General features: G+C 41.0%; 1 protein-coding gene across 2 annotated transcripts in view; it reads right to left on the bottom strand.

Moving 5' to 3' along the window:
• Nucleotides 1-19021, bottom strand: part of caln1 (calneuron 1) — a 123175-nt gene extending 104154 nt beyond the window's left edge. For both annotated transcript variants that reach the window (XR_005993170.1, XM_041810277.1), the window contains exons 1-2: nucleotides 18704-19021; nucleotides 105-226 (exon numbers count right to left, since the gene is read on the bottom strand). Coding sequence is in view for 1 of the 2 variants with exons in the window: in XM_041810277.1 (XP_041666211.1) it covers nucleotides 105-226; nucleotides 18704-18906 (325 nt within the window). In the remaining variant the exon portion in view is untranslated. The remainder of the gene's footprint in view (nucleotides 1-104; nucleotides 227-18703) is intronic.
• Between the last annotated feature and the right edge of the window lie 220 nt (nucleotides 19022-19241).

Below are 19241 nucleotides of genomic sequence, written 5' to 3'. Positions count from 1 at the left end.
ACCTATTGTCTAGATTGGGAGGCAGCGGTGTAGACAAATCCCTCTAAGAAGACCTCAAACATTAGGCAGGATGGATGTCAAGACATTTCAGAGAAAAGTCTTACCGTCGAGCTCCTCCACAGAGATGCTGGCCAGAACATCGCTGTCACTGTCCGACAGCGAGCGGCTCAGGTAATTCCCTTTGTAGAGCAGGCCTGCCGTCACATGGTGGAACGGCATCTTCTCCCTGAAATAAGACAAATAAGAAATGATTAGATAGAAGTGAAGGAAGGAGGAGCTGAAAAACCCTCCTAATAAATTAATTATTTATATTAGAAAGCTCCAACATTAACTTTGTTTTATGGTTTCTCAGGAGAAGGGAATATCTACTTCTGAGATACAGTTGCATGAAATAAAATGAGTGAAAAATGTCTCTAATCTGAAGAAGAGGAAGCAGGTTTGATCACTTGTACTCCTGCTGAATCTGAAACAAATGCCAGTGGAAGTACCACTGCATAAAGGAGATCCACTAATGAAGCAGAACTCATTGGCTAAATGAAAAGTCACACAGTGAGGAACACTCCTAGAACTGGAGATGAATGTGTGTGTGCCTTATGTGCAAATGTGAGCAAGGCAATTAATTATTCAATAAATGGAAACCCAAGGGCACAGGAGGAAAATAAGAGCACACAGAGCAGAGAGATTTGGGCGACTACTTCCTCGTCTCTAATTGGATTTGGTCTCAATGAGCACTCAGAGGCGATGCTTCTGACAAAGAATCAGAGCTCAGAATGGGTCCAGACAAAGAGCTGAACACTTGACTGCTCTGAACCGTTCGACTGCTCCTTCTGTTTTTATCTTTTATCAGTTAAACTTCAGATTGAACCTCTGCAGTGTCGAGAAATTACCACAATTATAAACTCAACTCCTGTTGAATAGCAAGACTTCAGATTTTGCAGGTGAAGCCTCGCTGCACTTCACACACTCAGCAATGAGGTTATCTAAATGTCATACAGGGTTTCCAAGTTATTACTGCTGTTTTATTCATGTTAGCATTATTTTATTATCATGAGCCCATTTCATGTTTCTGTCCCAACAAAACCTTCAGCTCTCAAACTCAAACTCAAGTTTAAGCACTTAGAGTAAAGCAGCATCCTCACATGTTAAAAATGAGGCCAATGCTAAAGTGCAAAAAACTGCAGTTCATTTATGTTTGGTTAGTCTGTCTACCTAGCCTTGTAGTTCACTGGGACCTCCTGCAGGGGGCAGAGTAACCTGATGAAAGTCATCCTTAATCATTCAAAAACAAACTTTTACCAACTTTGTTAACAGAGTAGAACAAAAACCTCCCAGGGAGTTTTGTTACAACTATCCTACAGTTAGGACAACTGCCTACAGTGTGAAGATTCATTCAGTACATTCCTTCATTTATTCAAATTGTGAAAGTTTTCAACAGTCTAAAAAATCCTGAGCTGATACAGGTGCTTCTCAATAAATAAGATCATGGAAAGTTCTTTATTACCTGTGATTTATTCAAAAAGTAAACTTCCATATATTCTAAATTTATCTTATGCAGACTGAAGAAACATAAGACTTTTTTTTAAGCTTGATGGTTACGGCTTACAGCTCACAATAATCGAAACCCACAATCTCAAAGGATTTATAATACAGAAATCTTGACCTTTTGGGAAATGATGCTCATGCATTCAGTAATTGTTTGGAGCTCTTTTTGCACAAAGTGATGCGTCTATGTGACATGGCATGGAGCCAATCAGTCCGTGGCACTGCTGGAGTGTTATGAAGCCCAGGTAGCTCTGACAGCAGCTTTCAGCTCATCTGTACTGTGAGTCTGGGGTCTCTCATCTTCCTCTTGACATTTCCCCACAGATTCTCTATGGGGTTCAGGTCGGGGAGGTTGGATGGCAAATCAAACACAGTAATAACATGATCAGGAAACCAGTTTCTGGTAGTTCTGGTTTCACTGTGGGCAGGTGCCAAGTCCTGCTGGAAAAGGAAATCAGAATCCCCATAAAGCTTCTCAGCAGATGGAAGCACAGAGGTCTCGAAAATCTCTTGGTAGATGGCTTACAGTGTTGACTCTGGACTTGATCACCTCCAAACATCAGTCTGTGGAAACTAAAAACACTAGACTTCTAGCACCTTGGACTCTGGGTCTCTACTCTCTTCCTCTAGACTATGGGATCTTGATTTCTGAATTGAATGCTATATTTGGTGCAGTTCTGTGGTTCGGGAGTGGCCCAACACTAGGAAAACGACACTTCTAGCGCATTTCCTGGACCCGTTTGTGTTGTGGGTCTTGATCCACCATCTCCAGCTACAGCCCCAGCCCTTGTGAGGCTCCTCTAAGTTCCTGAATATGCTTTGTTTGACAATCCTCTGAAAGCTGAGCTCATCCACGCTCCTGTTTTTTTTTAACCACACTTTTCCCTTCCAGTCAATTTTCCATGAATCTGCTTTGATGCAGCCTCTAAGAGCATCCTGCCCTTTCAGCAGTGACCTTCTGTAGCTTACCCTCCTTATGAATGGTGTCAATGATTGTCCACTGGACATTTGTCAAGTCAGCAGTCTTCCCTGTGGTTGTGGTTGTGTGTACTGAACCAGAGTGAGAGAATGAAGGCTCTCAAAATCTTTACAAACCAAAATTTTCTATAATATTCTAATATCTTGAGAAGTGGATTTTTTTTATTTTTGGGAGCTCAGTCATATTCATCAAGAATAAAACAAAAAATATCTTCAAATATATCACCTTGTATGAGATGATTCTATAGTTTATAGTAGTTTAACTTTTTGAGGTAAATCATCGGGAAAACCAAACTTCCACATGGTATTCTCTATTATTTTTAGATGCACCTGTGCAACAGGCTTCAGATTCTGTTTACTGTACCACAGAGGGAAATTCATTCTGCAGCAGGAGCACAAAAAGACAACAGTGGTGAAATAAAGCCTTATTAAAAAGTCAAAAAGTCAGACATGATTACACAATATAAAGACCAATAAAAACAAGATAACAGTAAAATCAGGAATAAAATCAGTCCAGAGCTCATACCAAAATGGGAAAATTATTACCAAGTAATGCAAAGTGAAATCTGAAGATGTGCAAATGAGCAACAACAGCGCAAGAAGAATTGCAACCTAAAGGCTAATTACCATCAAGTTATTGAACTGCACTTAGACTATAGTGCCCTTCTACAATGCTTATCACTAATTCATAAAGCATGGGTCATTAAATCATTACCATAGAATAACACCAACAGCAATGATGAAAAACTCATCATTTCTAAACAAGAGATGAAGAAAGAGAAATGTATGAGATTAAATTTCACCTTATAAGGCTCCTCAGACAGCAAAGTTTAGTGATGAATATTCTATCTCAAAATCCCTCAACTACTATTCCTCAGCAGAAAAAGAACACAATGTCATGATCTCCATCCATAACTAATAAAATAATTCTTAAATATGAGTCTTTGGTGGCGCTCTCTGCTCTTCAGAGGTATTCTATCTCAGTCTAGAAGCTAAACACGGCTCCTGTTTCACTGTTAGGAGCAGCCAGCCATCCATTACCTCACAAATTGAAAACTGGCCCCTGCATCTTTCTTGTTTGTCAGGTTAATAAGCATGCAGATCAAGGCGGCTGCAACAGAGCCTGCAGCTTTTTATGACTGGCTTTCATCGCACTTAATGTGGATTTTCATTCCCTAATTCATCAATTATTCAGTCACATCTCTGCTGTCATTATGAATATTAAATCATCACTCTTGTTCTTTCTATATTATCATTAGACGTTAACTCACAGGCAATGTTCAGTGGAAGTGTTGAGATTATAATCCAGGGTTTACTTTTGTAGACACAGAGTAATAATTGATCAAATGACTGAGCCTGCAGACACAGAATTTAAATATTCTGTTCTAATGATCATGGTAAATGGACTTGTGCTTGTGCTGTGATTTCTTAGTCATCTGTGACTCAAAGCAATCATTATACTGCCGGTAACGTTGATGCTAACGTGTCCATCGGAAATGAAGCACATAAATAAGGGAATAACAGGTGTTCAGTGGTTTTGCACATCTATTTAGGTGTCCAGAGCATCTACTGACCCACAAAATGAGAAATAAGCAGACCCAGTCCTTGGTTCATGGTCTTTCCAAGTCTGAAAATGTGAAATATGATGGTCTTTTCAAAATCTGTGTTTACTGTGACACCACAATAAACAACATAAACTCTGCTACACCAGGATTCATCAATACGTGACTACAGGAGCAGGGGTCAAACCTCTAACCTTCTGGTGAAGAGACCGCTGACTCTGCCACTGAACCACAGTCAGAGTCAGTAAAATAAATTCATCAGGAGCATCCAGTATTCTTTGACTTGTTTAAAGAAAGGAGGATAAATTCAAAAGCTGTAAGGAAAGTTTTTTCAAGTACTTTGAGCCTGGAGGGGAGCTGTGGCTTTCATTTGAAGTGTTCTCACGTTTCTGACACTTCGACTTTGCATTCTTAAGTAATCTGCTTATCCAGTTAAAAGCTCACAGTAACCAGCGCTGAATGGAGGACAGTTTAAGTGACAAGGAGCAGAGTTTAGTCGAGTGAAGGAGAGACGAGACACAGGAGGACCAGAGCAAGAATGAAGCTGGAATCATCCAGGTCCAGCCTGCTAGTGTTGATTATCTGACAGATAATAATATAAGAATTTTATTCAAGCAGTAAAATAACGCAGCCATGACGAAGTGTGACCACTGTACCTACAGGATTTTGACCATCTTATACACCAAAACCTTATTATAATTTTATGACCTTAACCTCCTGAGACCCTGCATGCACGTATGAGGGAATTACACTTCAGCTTTCCTTCAACATAGTAATAATTTCTGATGTCAGAATTTTTTAGATAATTGTCCAGAATGATTATAGAGCTTTAAGAAATTGCTTGGAATTTTAGTTGAATTTTCCAGAACTTTTTATGGAAATTTCAGGGAATTTGCTTGGATTTTTCAAAAAATAATTTGAATGTTTAGAGTTGGCCATGGACATTTTTGGGAAAGGTTTTGGGGGAAATTTGTGTTGACATTTTTTGGTATTGTGAGGATTTTTTTTTTTTTTACTCAATTTCAATGACTGCGAGAATTTGTTTGAAACATTTCAGAAATTTTCATGTACATTTTAAAATTTTAAATTTGATTTGAAATTTTAGGGGATATTGCTTTGAAATTGTTATGTTTTTTTATTTAATGTGTATCTTTTCTGTAATTTGGGGGAATTTGTGTGGTGTGGTGTCCTTTCTTGAAAATTGTAGGGAATTTGTTTGGATGTTTGGGGCAATTTCTCACATTTTTGCATGATTTTGGAAAATGGGTTTTTAAATTTTGGTGAATTTGAAGATAAACTTTTGTTTAAAATGTTTTGTCAGTTTTTTTTTAATTTGTCTAAATGATCTGAGGGATTTTTGTTCGGAATGCTTCAGACTTTTTCATGTAAATCTAGAGAAGGTAATTGTATTGTAATTATTTCATTGAAATATTTTGGGGAAAATTTGTTTAGAATTTTTTTGGCATTGAAAGGAAATGAGGGGAATTTGGTATCTTTTTATTTAATGTGGAAAATTTATTTGCATTTTTTGGGGACGTCTGATTGGAAATTGGTGGAGAGGGGTGTCCTTTTAAACTGTCAGGCATTTTCATGGGAATTACAGGGAATTTTTATGGTGTTTGGGGGATATCTGACATTTTTATGGGATTTAGGGGAATGCATTAGTAAATTTTAATGAATTTCATAAATAAAAATCAGGAGGAATTCGTCTTTTTCAGGAATTTTTTAATTCATAAAGATTATTTTTTTGGGCCTTTAGCCCTCATTTTAATAGGATCAGTATAGATAGACAGGAAATAAGGGGAGAGAGAGTGAGTGTGCACCAAGGCCAGGAATAGATCTGAGAACCAGTGTGATAAAGACTGTAGTCTCTATTTATAGGCGCCTGCTCTACCCACTGAACTAAAGACATTTTTTTTTTTTTTTTTTTTTTTTTAAGATTAATTTTTGGCCTTTTTGTCTTTATTTGATAGGACAGTGGTTAGAGTTGGAAACAGGGGAGAGAGCGGGGAGAGACATGCAGGAAATGGTGCCATGGGCCGGATCCGAACCCGGGTCGCCTGCATATATGGTGTGCACCTTAACCACTTGACTACCGGCGCGCCTGAACTAAAGACATTTTAATGGAATATTTCAGTTTATGGATAAAAGTTTTACTGAAAAATTAAGAGAATAGTGGAGAAATGTTGGGGTATTTTTATGGGATACTGGGATATGTTTAAGAATTTTCACATAAATGGGGAATTTATGTGTATTCTGAAAAAGAACATTTTCAAGAAGTTAAAAACTTTGTTTAAATTTTGTTGATGCTTGGCCTAAATGAGTCCTCGTGGTCCATCATCCAAATGACTCCCCCATCCTTTTCTCAATGACTGACTGAAGACCCAAACAGCTGACCAAGTGGCCGACACACAGTCAAACTTCTGCTCTAAAACTGATCTAGGGCTGTATTTCTGCAGGATCAGGACCTTCAGGAGGTTTGTGGACAACAATTTTGGTCAGAACCTCTCCCTGTTTAAAGGCTGAGCTTTTAAACTTTTCAGGTTCTACTGATCCCAAATAAGTGGGAGGAGGAACTAAACTAATGCATTCCTGCAAGTCTGAGGAGGTTAAGACAGGATTTAGGAAATTGAAACAACTACCACCTCCATTTTTCATAATGATTATAAAATAAAGGACATCAAACAACAATAACTCTGACAATGACTTAGCCTGGAGAACACAGAAAACTTGCAAATGCTTCAGCACTCAGCTTGATAATCTTAACACAGTTAGAATAAACTGGTCAGGGAAATGTGAGGTCTGTAGCTGTTGTTTATATACAGTTATGTATTTCTACATGCAAGAAGAGATTCATATGCAAGTAAAGATTCCTAAAATATAAGGACTTATTGGATTTAATGTAAGAGTGGCTGAAACTGTCTGTTTTTGTACATTAAAGTCACAATCCTTCCAGTGAAAGAGTAAAACAGTGTGTCTTAAGCCAAAGGGCTGCCAGTGAAAGCTCTTGCATTTCATCATGGCTTTTCTGGCGTTACCAACAAGCTGTCAAACTGACATTTGGAGGAGAAATTACTGGCAGCATGACTCAACTATTGGTTGGCTCATGAAACTGGGTCTGCGGAGGTGACGTTCTGTATCCTGTGGTTTTTCTAAGCTGCCAGAAAATTTATTCTCCACCAAAGACCTGATGAAAAGACCAAGGCTGTCTGCATTAATTGTGATTAATTAAGGTCCATAAAGGGTGAATACATTTTTATGTTTATCATGATTAACTGCATGCTTTATTGTCTCTTTCAGCACACTTTGGTTCTCAGACAGCTCAGTGGACAAGTCAAAAGTCTTCCGCACCTGTGATACCAAACATTTACCTTTTTACTGTTTCCTTTCCTATGCAATCCATAACAAGTCCCTTTTTGATAGTTCATGTCATAATCTCCTGTCTAAAAATAGGTCCTTATTTCCTTTCGAAATAAAAGCACACCTGTAGCCAAACATACATTCAATTATCATTGGTTTAAGACAGTACAGAAATAAAAAATGAGAAAAGCAGCTTTACACGCAAAATTCCTAAATGCATCAGAAAGGCACTATTAGTCGCATTTAACTGCAGAAATTCTGAGATAATCTCAATTGGAATTCTTAATTATTGTCTAGCCCTTGAAAGACAGAGAAATATTCAAATATGACATTTTGTGAAAGACAAGAGCGATCATACAAGCATAACAGTCTTGAAAACTTCCTAAAGGCAGAGTGAGCTTCAGACATTACAAAGCCAGTGGACTGGCTTAATTCACTCTGTGTCATGTCTGAGAATGACCAGACCAACCAGCTTTATTTGAGGAGAAAAAGGCGGTAGCTACAGGAGTGGTTTTGTTTCACTGCAAGCCAGTAAACAGTGGTGGCCAGTGAAGAGAGTAGCATGGATGTAGCTATAGCGGCAGTTTTACCAGAACCGGACAACATTTACTAATAACAGAAAAGAACCGCACTGAAAGCTTTGCTTGGCAGAAAAGATGTTTTTGCTCTTCTTGGCACCAGCTTTAGTTAGAGTTTAATTTACTGATAGGCTCCACTGATAGTGGAAAAAAACACAACTACCTCTCAAGCCTGTGTTGTGCAGCTGCGTATGCCTGCTACTTCATATGTTTTGTTGCTCTGATTGGCCAGTTATTAATTTGAAAGACAGATTCCTCATCCAATCATCCTCCAAGATTTAAAAGGTCCTTCTTTTTCCAAACACCATCTATGGAGTGTTGCTGAGATTAATGTGAGATATAGTCTATGCTATGGATATGTGAAACAGTCTATTTGCCGTGTCAGACTGGTGAGCTGCATGTGTGAACAAAAACAGTCAAAATTTTCACTCCACAATCATAATTTTTCATGCCAGCCCCCATTAATTTCCCATATAGAGCTGACACAAGTATTTGGTCACATGCGTAATTACTGAATTACACATGTCCAGACTTATCTGAAACATCTGTGATACTAAATGGGTCGTTCTGAAGGAGCTCAGTGACTTAAGCCTGGTACTGTGATGGATGTTACCTTTGTAATAGTTTTTTATTTATTTTTTTTTTTTTTGCAACAGTTTTGGGAAGGCCCTTTTCTATTCCAACATGACTGTGCCCCACAAAGCAAGGACTATAAAGACATGGTTTGATGAGTTTGTTGTGGAAGAACTCGACAAACCTGCACGGACCCTGACCTCAACCCCATCGAGCACCTTTGGGATGAACTGGAGCAAAGATTATGAGCCAGGCCTTCTTGTCCATTTCTTGTGAATTTATCCTTGTCTGGCCACTCAGAGAGACATATCAATGGGGGAATGCAGGTTTCGTATTTTATATGTCACTGTCAGCAGCCATTTATCTCACTCAGTCATCCAGTGCTACCCGGTGGACCAATCACAGGGCTGTGTTGCAAAGTTCCATTTTTAAGGAGGTGCATTTTGGCTACATGCATAGGGTTGAGGACTACATGGTGTAGCTTTGATGCAGAGGTATAAATCAGACTCCAGTCTCTCTGAAGGGGCTCTGTATGAACTCAGGCAGCAGTGACAGTTCTGAAATGAGAAGTGCACCTTCCCTTAAACCCATCCACGTAGTGATTTGTAGCTTTCAACATAAAATCCCCTTCTATTGAGCAGCACCAATGGCATGTACTGACGTATTTATCCTCCAGAGAGACACCACTGGTAAACAAAGATTAAGACGTGTCTGCAGCACAAAGTGCATGGCAGATTTGTGGGTTTTACTCAGGAACTTTTTCATTGTCTCACTAAGACACAATGATTCTGGATGCATAAGAGCAGTGAGATAATGTGCAGAAAACCGCTTGATCTCAGCCCCTTTGAAAGACAGTGTTGAACAGAGCTGTTCACAGCCTTCAGCATCATTACACTTGATTAAATTGATCAAGGTCTCTGCAGAACGAGCTAATTTGCCCTTCAGGAGCGAGGCAACATATAGTAATCACTTAAATCAGTAAGTAATCACCGCAGCCTTAAAAAAAAGACCACGGCAAATCTCCTCTCTGTTCCCAAAGAATCTGATAAATCAGCTCAATAGAAAGAGAGCTGAGGATTCTGGGATTTAATAGTTAGATTGACCGGCTGATAAAAATGAGCCTCAGAAATGACTTGTAGATAAAATCACAGGACGGTTCCTCAGTGAGCATGCTGCTTTAAGGGATTTTCAGACTATTTAAGGATACGCACGTCTGCTTTTAGACCCTTAAACTGAGCTGAATAAAAGGAGCAGTACAACTTAAATTAGCTACTTCACTGATGGATTCAATCGTATTCTTTAGAATATAACACCAAAGCTCACTCTCAATCTGATGTCTTCAGATTGCTCACTTTGTCCGACGAATGGTCCAAAATCAGATTTATTCCAATCATCCAACTTTTATAGCATTTCCTCCAAATTGCCTGTAAAGAATTGGTGTTGTGTGAAAGCATGGAGGGTAATTAGTTTAAGACCCGCTTTTGTATTTAGTCTGACAGGACCGTGTAAAATCAAACCACACATGAACACACAAATCAGAACAAACCTGCTCTCATTTACGGGACAGTATATTACATTACGTTTGAGCCATTAGCTAATGCTGTTATCTAAAGTAACTTAGGGTGAGAGAGAAGTCGGGGTTCAGCTGTCTGGCTCAAGGACACGATGAACTGACAGGAGGAAGTGTTGTTGTTGATGGCTGCACTCGCTCCGATTGGACCTGTGGCGTTTAATCACAAAGACGTCTGCTGAGGCTCCAAAACACCAGCCAGAAAACAATTACTATGTTAAAGCTTTTCTCTGCCTTTAAAGCAGCGATATGGAGGAATTCATTTTAGTGTGCCACAGAATAAAATGCATGCATCTGCTCTGTCCTACATAGAGCTGGTATGTCCGCCCCTAAGAGACATCATTCATTTGAAGAGGTTATATTACAGGTCAAAGATGGCCTAGTGTTTTGAGTTGCGACCCATGAATTCCACAGTCATCACTACAGCTCTACACTGTTCTGGCCTTTATGGCAGAGTGACTAGATGGAAGTCTCTCCTACATTCAAAACACATGAAAGCCTGATTTGAGTTTGCATAAAAGCAACTGTACGACTTACAGACTGATCAGAACAAGACTCAGTGGTCTGTAGACAGCAAGATTGAACTGTTTGGCCTTTGTTCTAAACATTATGTCTGGAGGAAACCGCTCATCACCTGACCAATACTATGCCAACAGTGAAGCATGGTGATGGCAGCATCATGCTGTAGGGGTGTGTTTCAGCAGCAGGGACTGGGAGACTGGTCAGGGTTGAGGGAAAGCTGAATGGAGCAAAGTACAAAGATATACTCAATGAAAACCTGTTTCACAATACTCAGGACTCGAGACTGGGCCAAAGATTCACCGTCAAACGTGACAGTGACCCTAAGCTCACAGCCAAGACAACACAGGAGTGGCTTGGGGACAACTCTGAGAATGTCTTAGAGTGGCCCAATCCTGACTTAAACCCTATCAAACATCTTTGGCCTTCCAACAACAGCCCCCACCCAACCTGACTGAGCTTGAGAGGATTTGCAAAGAAGAATGGCAGAAAATCCCCCAAACCAGGTGTGCAAAGCTTCTTGTGGCATATTCATAAAAACCTGAAAAGGTGCTTCAACTAAGCACTGATTAGAGGATCTAAATAATTACATCAATGTGATCATTTAGTTTTTTATAAGGGCCCCAGCATTGACCTTGGGTTGGCAAGGACCCTATTGTATCTATATGCGGCATTTTTCTGTCAGAAGAGTTACTAATTTGAGGGATCTAACATGTTCAAAAACTCACTAAACTTGACAGAAAAATGTCCCCCAGTGAAAATTTTCATATTTTGGTTGAATTATGCAAGTCCATAGCGCAGGGGCCCCACAGGGACCCCAAATGTGAGATAGGGGACTTGGTAAGAGCGACGTTTCTGCATAAAAATCGGTACACATATGTATCATGAGCAGACGAAAATAAAAGTGTTCTGGAGCTATCCTCAAAAATGTACAGGAAGTACACTACAGACAGCTTACTGTCAAATGTTGGCAATTTTGGGAAATTTACAAGTTTCATATTTTAACAAACTAGTCTGAAAGATTTTAACTGATTAACTCCAGAATTTTTTGGCTCATACTAGACAACCTGGAGATCTGAAGTTGTGCGAACTGTGAGTTTTCACCATAGGGCAGGGTTGTGACCGAAGCCCAAACCTAAACTACTTTTTCGTAGATTTTTTGCAGTGAAAATTCAACAATAATGCCTTATAACTTTTTAGTTCAAATGTCAATCATCACCAAACTTAACAGGAATGATAACAAATTGATCCTGAATGCATTCATACATCAATATCAGTACTTTGTCCCAGCATCTCTTTCTGACAATTAAGCATTATGCCTGTTTTTTTTTGTCCATGTCATCCATCCATTTTCTATAATGCTTATCCCATTGGGGGTTGCAGGGGGGCTGGAGCCTGTCCCAGCTCTCATTGAGCAAGAGGTGGGGTACACTCTGGACTGGTCGCCAGTCAGTCACAGGGCTGACAGATACAGACAACCAGGCACACTCACACGAACAGCTACAGCCAATTTTAGAGTCACCAATTAACCTAACGGGCATGTTTTTGGTGGTGGGAGGAAGCCAGAGAACCCATGAATGCACGGAGAGAACATGCCGACTTTGCACAGAAAAGCCCTGACCGGGAACCACGGACTGTCTTGCTGTGAGGCTTACCCCTGCGCAGCTGTGCAGCCCCTTTTCCATTTAAATATTAACCCATTCAGCCAAGGCTTATGACTTTCGTTCTGCGCAAAGGTCATCATAAGATCTACCATCCTAATTATTCTCACTCCCCTGTGGTTAAGACCCATCTCGAAATACGCCGGGATGCCCTTCAGTGCTGCTTGCAACCCAAATCTTTTTTATAAATTTGCAAAAAATCCTAAAATTCTCTTTTTATTTTTCATGATAGGAGAAATGAGCGTAGATAAATGTGAATAAAAATACACCAAACAACTGCAGCAAGTTTGGAACCTTACAAACCTCATCATAAGATGAATGAGTAGAGACAAATTAATGACGTTAGGATGCAAGATGGATTTATAAACAGCTGATTTGTTTGCAAATCTGAGACACCTTGTTAAGATGAGTGCACCCAGTAAAGCTGCTAAACATGAGACAACAATGACATTGATACAACCTCACATTGCACCCCAGTCTGTTATGAATAATATCTGCAGGGATGTACCTGCCCTCTGCCACATGTTGTTGCTTTCTGTCTGGCCTCTTGCTGGCTCAGTCTTTCTCTTCTTAGCTTGATCTGTCACCATCCTCCTCCATCTCTTAGCCTCAGCTGTTTAAAACAGTGCCAGGATGGGCTAAATGGCTTCTTTTGGCTGAGAGCTAGTGTCACAAAGAGAACCATAGCCTTCTGCAAAAGTTACATAGCACTGAAAGCAGTGGATTTACACACTGAGTCCACTTCTGCTCATCTTACAGGAGTCTGCACGGTTTAATGATTTCTAAATGTCCCATTTTAAAAGACACCGTCTGTTCTTCTATAAAACGAAACCTCTGAGATAATAAAGTCCTTCACATCTCATGAAGTCATGTTTCTTTTAAAGTATCTTCTAAGCCCCTACTATAGACAGCAGACAAACCTAAGAATCATTAAGGTCCCTCTAAGTCTTCCCAGTGCTGTTCAGACTGGGCCACAACACAACTGAACTCAATTACAGCAGAGACATAAATAAAACCACCTCCACTAAGGCTGAGCATGCCTGCAGGTGAAGCTGTGCTTACACTGACACTTAAAGAGACAGACAGATATGAAAGCAACTATCAGAACTCTTTAACCCTGGAGGAAGAAGCTGCAGCACTGCTGCCACTGAGATCCTGCATGTCTCTAAAAAAGTGGCAGGTAGACGCTACAGACACTTTTCCTTTGTATGCTTGTTGTGTTCAGCAATTAGAGACATCAGTGATTAGAGCTGCACCTTCAAAGAGATCTCAGAGGTGTGAATGAGAGTTCACGGTGAGGACAAACAGACCAGGAAAAATCATCTCTTCATTATTCAACAGATCAAGGTTTTCTACAAGCAGCTGTGTTTTCAAAGTGTTCAGATTGTTTAATCATTGCAGTACTGAACTTTAATGAGTGCATGCAATTAAGTGATTGTGTGTTAACAGCAAAGTTAAATCAAAATCCTGGTTATGATTTTTGCTATAATTGAGCTGCCAAATGTATAGGTTTATACACTAAATACACTATATTGCCAAAAGTATTCACTCACCTGCCTTGACTCGCATATGAACTTAAGTGACATCCCATTTTTAATCTGTAGAGTTTAATATGACGTCGGTCCACCCTTTGCAGCTATAACAGCTTCAACTCTTCTGGGAAGGCTTTCCACAAGGTTTAGGAGTGTTTATGGGAATTTTTGACCATCCTTCCAGAAGTACATCTGTGAAGTCACACACAGATGTTGGACGAGAAGGCCTGGCTCTCAGTCTCCGCTCTAATTCATCCCAAAGGTGTTCTATCGGGTTGAGGTCAGGACTCTGTGCACCAAACTCTCCCATCCATGTCTTTATGGACCTTGCTTTGTGCACTGGTGCACAGTCATGTTGGAACGGGAAGGGGCCATCCCAAAACTGTTCCCACAAAGTTGGGAGCATGGAATTGTCCAAAATCTCTTGGTATGCTGAAGCATTCAGAGTTCATTTCACTGGAACTAAGGGGCCAAGCCCAGCTCCTGAAAAACAAGCCCTCACCATAATCCCCCCTCCACCAAACTTAACACTTGGCACAATGCAGTCAGACAAGTACTGTTCTCCTGGCAACCGCCAAACCCAGACTCGTCCTTTAGACTGCCAGATAGAGAACCGCAATTCGTCACTCCAAAGAACACGTCTCCACTGCTCTAGAGTCCAGTGGCGGCGTGCTTTACACCACTGCATCCAACGCTTTGCATTGCACTTGGTGATGTAGGGCTTGGATGCAGGTGCTTGGCCATGGAAACCCATTCCATGAAGTTCTCTACCACTGTTCTTGAGCTAATCTGAAGGTCACATGAAGTTTGGAGGTCTGTAGAGATTGACTCTGCAGAAAGTTGGCGACCTCTGCACACTATGCGCCTCAGCATCTGCTGACCCCGCTCCGTCATTTTACGTGGCCCACCACTTCCTGGCTGAGTTGCTGTTGTCCCCAATCGCTTCCACTTTGTTATAATCCCACTGACAGTTGACTGTGGAATTTTAACACAGGTAACATCCTATCACAGTACCACACTGGAATTCACTAAGCTCCTGAGAGCGACCCATTCTTTCACAAATGTATGTAGAAAAAATCTGCATGCCTAGGTGCTTGATTTTATACACCTGTGGCCATGGAAGTGATTGGAACACCTGATTTCAATTATTTGGATGGGTGAGTGAATACTTTTGGCAATATAGTGTATTTTTACATATATAGACAGTGCTGTACTGTGCAGAACGTTTAGGCATGTTTGGGCCAAAACTGAGGCTAAAGTTAGATGCTTAATGAAGATACCATTAGGTGAGGAAGGAGGATTGACACAACCTCGGTCCTGCTCTGGATGTCCTTGCATTTACCAGGTCATGCAAAATAATCCACAGCTTTAGCGTGGAGAAAGGGGTGGATGTGGTGAGTAAGCATGGCCACAGGTACCGTCTGAGCGGGTAGCAGGGTTTCCACGAGCTCCTGGTTGTGCTGTGGTCATCCAAAGTGCCCAAACACCACAGGTGGTGTCCAGGCACAACAAAAGAGATGTCATTGAGCTTGACCTTGGGTTTGGTTCATTTTTACTACTGATATATAAAAGTAGCAGTTAAAGGGTTAAAATTTTTGTTCATGCAAAACCTTTCCTTTCTTTTTCTTTGCCTAGATTCTCTTTCTCTTCATATTTTCAATTGTGTGTGTAATGTCTGTACTAGGAATCCTTCTGTAGTTGTAATGATGAATCATGCTCAGGTAGGTAGTATCAGCGTTGTCACTACCTGTAGCTCGTATGCACGAAGCCTGGGTCTGTACAAGGTGGCATGCTGTTTGGGCTTTGATGGTTATGTGGTGGGTAAGAAACAGAATGTGTCTGTGATGGCATGGTGGGGCTGAGAGCAAGCATGGAGGAGGGTGGCTCTGGGATGCTGTAGATCACTGTTCAGCCCTCTGAAAGTGTTGTTGAACAAAACACCAGTGAAATGGGAGGGTTCCCACTTTTCAACCTGCTGCCCACCCATCTCTCAGTAGGAATCAGTTGTAAAGAGGTCTGTTAGGTGTTGACTCTGAGCCTGATATCAGTATCAGATGATAGCGTATTAAGTTATTATCAGTATCAGCAAAGACAAAAATTTCTGCTGGTATTTACAGTTGAGTACTGACAGAAGAAATATGGTTTTGTTTGTTTTTCTCCTCCTCATTTCTTTAATTTCAAAATGTTCTAAGGGCTGAAGTTTGAGCATTGAACTACCACTATTGCATTTTATCGGCACGTATGAAGATGTGTTTTTATTGTGTTTCAGGATCTTTGTCAGGATTTCCTGAGTGACACAGCCTCATTATAACTCAGTAGTATAAATAGATGTTTACTACTGACAGGCATCACTGCTGCCATACTAGCAGTATGCTGGAAGCCCCAATACAAAAATATAAAGGACAAGTTTTGCATACCTTTATTGATATCATTTGGAGCTACAGTATATGGCAAGGATGCACAGGGCTGGAGCTCAGACCATTTCAGCATGATGGCAGAACATTTTCAAAATTGGTACTTTTGTTCTTTTGCGATCCTGGTCCCCTGCATATACCACCATCTACACATGGAAACCTAGGGGTGGGTTGACTGTTTTTTTTTTTTTAAATCATTATTTTATGTTTTTTCTTCTGTGATGTATTTTTCTGTAAATAGAAAAAGGATAATCAGTTTTTAAAAATCACAAAGAACTTTGTCAGATTGTCTTTTTGCACCATATTACTTTTAAACATGCTGTTTAATTAGAAGATTTTTTTTCTATTGTGAAATGTGTGCTGCTCCATTAAACACAGTCACATTTTCATTCATTGCACTACAGACCTCACTGTCTGTCAGCAGGATGTTACCGTGCTGATAGCTCTAAGAAAGGCAGATGAAGCTTGGTTTGACTCTTAATGCTGCAAATACATTTTGCACTTCACATACATGTTCCAAAGAAGTCTTTCAGTACTTTTGAAAATGATGCATTATAGAATCAAATAACGTTTGTCTTGTTTTATGTCTGTATCTTAAACAAAAGTGTGCCACAATAAGAGAAACAGATCCATTTCTGCCCAGGAGAGACTTGGTCATCTTAACTACATTTTATGAACTGGTGCATCTCATAAAATTAGAATGTCATGAAAAGCTCATTTTTGCAGTGATTTTTGATTCAAGAAGTGAACCACCCATATTTTCTAGATTCATCATTACAAAGAAAAACACTTCATCCCTACCAATCACTGAAGCCCTTCTCTAACACTGATCATAATGTTAGACACAGTGCAGCCTGTCAGTTAATTACGTGCATGATCTTCACCTTCATGATGAAACTTTGGCTCAAAACAAACCGTAAACTAATCCTCTGAGCGCTGACTCTCTTTCTGACTTTAAAAGAAACATCTAATCAACCCAGGACCACAGCAGGGTACCAGAGCAGTCCTCAGCTCAGAGCCCTGACTCTGGAGAGAGCAAGCATCCTGATGAAAAGAGATCAGCATTATTCAAAGCCTTCTGCATGACAAGGAGGCCAGATGGCAATTTCTCATATCACACCCTGCAGAACAACAGCCACCAGCAACGGGCTAAAAGTGAGGGGGACCATGCAGAACACAGTGTCCTGGCAGCAGACCCCCCAGACACATAATCAAGTGTTTATTGATGACACCTTTATGAGTACGTTCAGGTGGAAGACAGACATCTAAGTTAGAGGGAGTGGTGTGTAATTCTCCTGCAAAGCACAGAAAGTCTGTGTTTCTATCACACTGACAAACTGACATTCCTTTCCTTCAAAAGGACTGAAGTATTACAAGGAGAAAGGTGAGCTTTGCTTTAAGGAGAAATCCTTAAGGTTAGTGAATGCTTTCTGCTCTGCCTCACTGCTGCTTCATTTTCCTGTTTGATCAAATCTTTAAAAGAGACGTGACGGAGAAAGAACATCTGATAAGACGGCACAGTTTGAGGTGTGACCACATAAGAAGAATATTAGAGGATTGCACCCACATATGAAATACAGCAGCAAGTTTTTAATCTTGCTTTTGGCTAAATCGACTCTTCTGCATCAGTGTTTTAAGTTTTTTCCCCAATTAAAAATGCAGAGTTGCTACTGATTAAAATCTCCTTGCAGAGGGACATCTGTCCAGCACCTCACACCAGAATCAAGTTGATATAACAGAAGAAAATGCAAGATGTGGCTGACATCAGGCAAATGTAAACAAACAGCTGGCCAACCATCAAAAATAGCACGATAAACTGTAGAAAGGTCTTTTGCAGAATTTCTAACGTCCATCAAGCCAGACTGTAGTGTTCTGGTCACATTGACACTTTTTTTGCAGCGTTTCCATGTAGGAGGTGCCACCGATGACTGTCCGCTCAAAGCTCAATGTGTAAACACACTAAGCTTTGGACAACACTGAACCCTGCTGCAGCAACAATTTAAGAACAGAGCAATTACATTTGGGAAGTCTTCATTAAGACTGATTGAATCCTTCAGACCACGGGTCCATTTCTGCTCTCCAAGTGTGCCAAATAACTCACCAAAACAACCGTGCCGTAAACTGCCCCATGCACACTGAATGATAAGGTGAAGACTGAATCAATAAGACATGGCTGCATCCTGTGAAAGCTTTTAACAGTCAAAGGACTTCCAGAGCTGAGGACTGTGCAGCGGCGGCTGCAGCCAACCAGCTGGAAACGCAATTCATCACACCATCAGTCCACACAGGAGTCAAACGCTCCAAACTGAGAAAAGAGACGAGGAGAGTCCCACTGAAGTGCCACCTTTCTGCACACAGCTGCTTCCCTGCAGCAACAGCCTGTTTCCCTCCATCTCTCCCATGCTGATCCTTACCCGTACTGGTGGCTCTGACTGTACTCAGCAGGATACTGCAGCACATCAGGCTCCCTCGTCGGACTCTCCATCACATCCTCCGTCCCGTCCCTCAGGTAAGGGTTCCCCGGCAAGTCTCCGTTTACCTCAAAGTGCATCCCCGGCGGGGGCATGTCGGTGGGCTCCACCATCTGAGGATCGGGTTCTGTGACCTCCTCCTCCATCAGACTCTGAGATGCAGCGGTGCCTCCAGCAGCACTGCCTGTCCACACACCACTGAGCCCGGCTGCCTCCACAGTTTGGGCTTGTCCCAGAGCAGCGGCATCAGCTCCCACTAAGCCGTTGTTAATATTTGAGCAGTGAGAGCAGCAGGTACAACAGCTCCTCTCATGCTCCACTCCTTGGCTTCTCGCTGCCTCCCTCCCTCCTTTTCTTGTGACTCCCTCTCTCGCCCCTTTTTTTTTGCTCTCTCACTCACTCTCCAGCCCAAACATTCCTCCACATGAGGAGGCAGAGTGGAGGGCTCATTAGTGAGTCCCAATGACAGGCTCAGCCCTGC

Source organism: Cheilinus undulatus, linkage group 2 (assembly GCF_018320785.1).
Source record: "Cheilinus undulatus linkage group 2, ASM1832078v1, whole genome shotgun sequence".
Lineage (NCBI taxonomy): Eukaryota > Metazoa > Chordata > Actinopteri > Labriformes > Labridae > Cheilinus > Cheilinus undulatus.
This window is presented reverse-complemented; position numbering and strand designations above follow the sequence as displayed.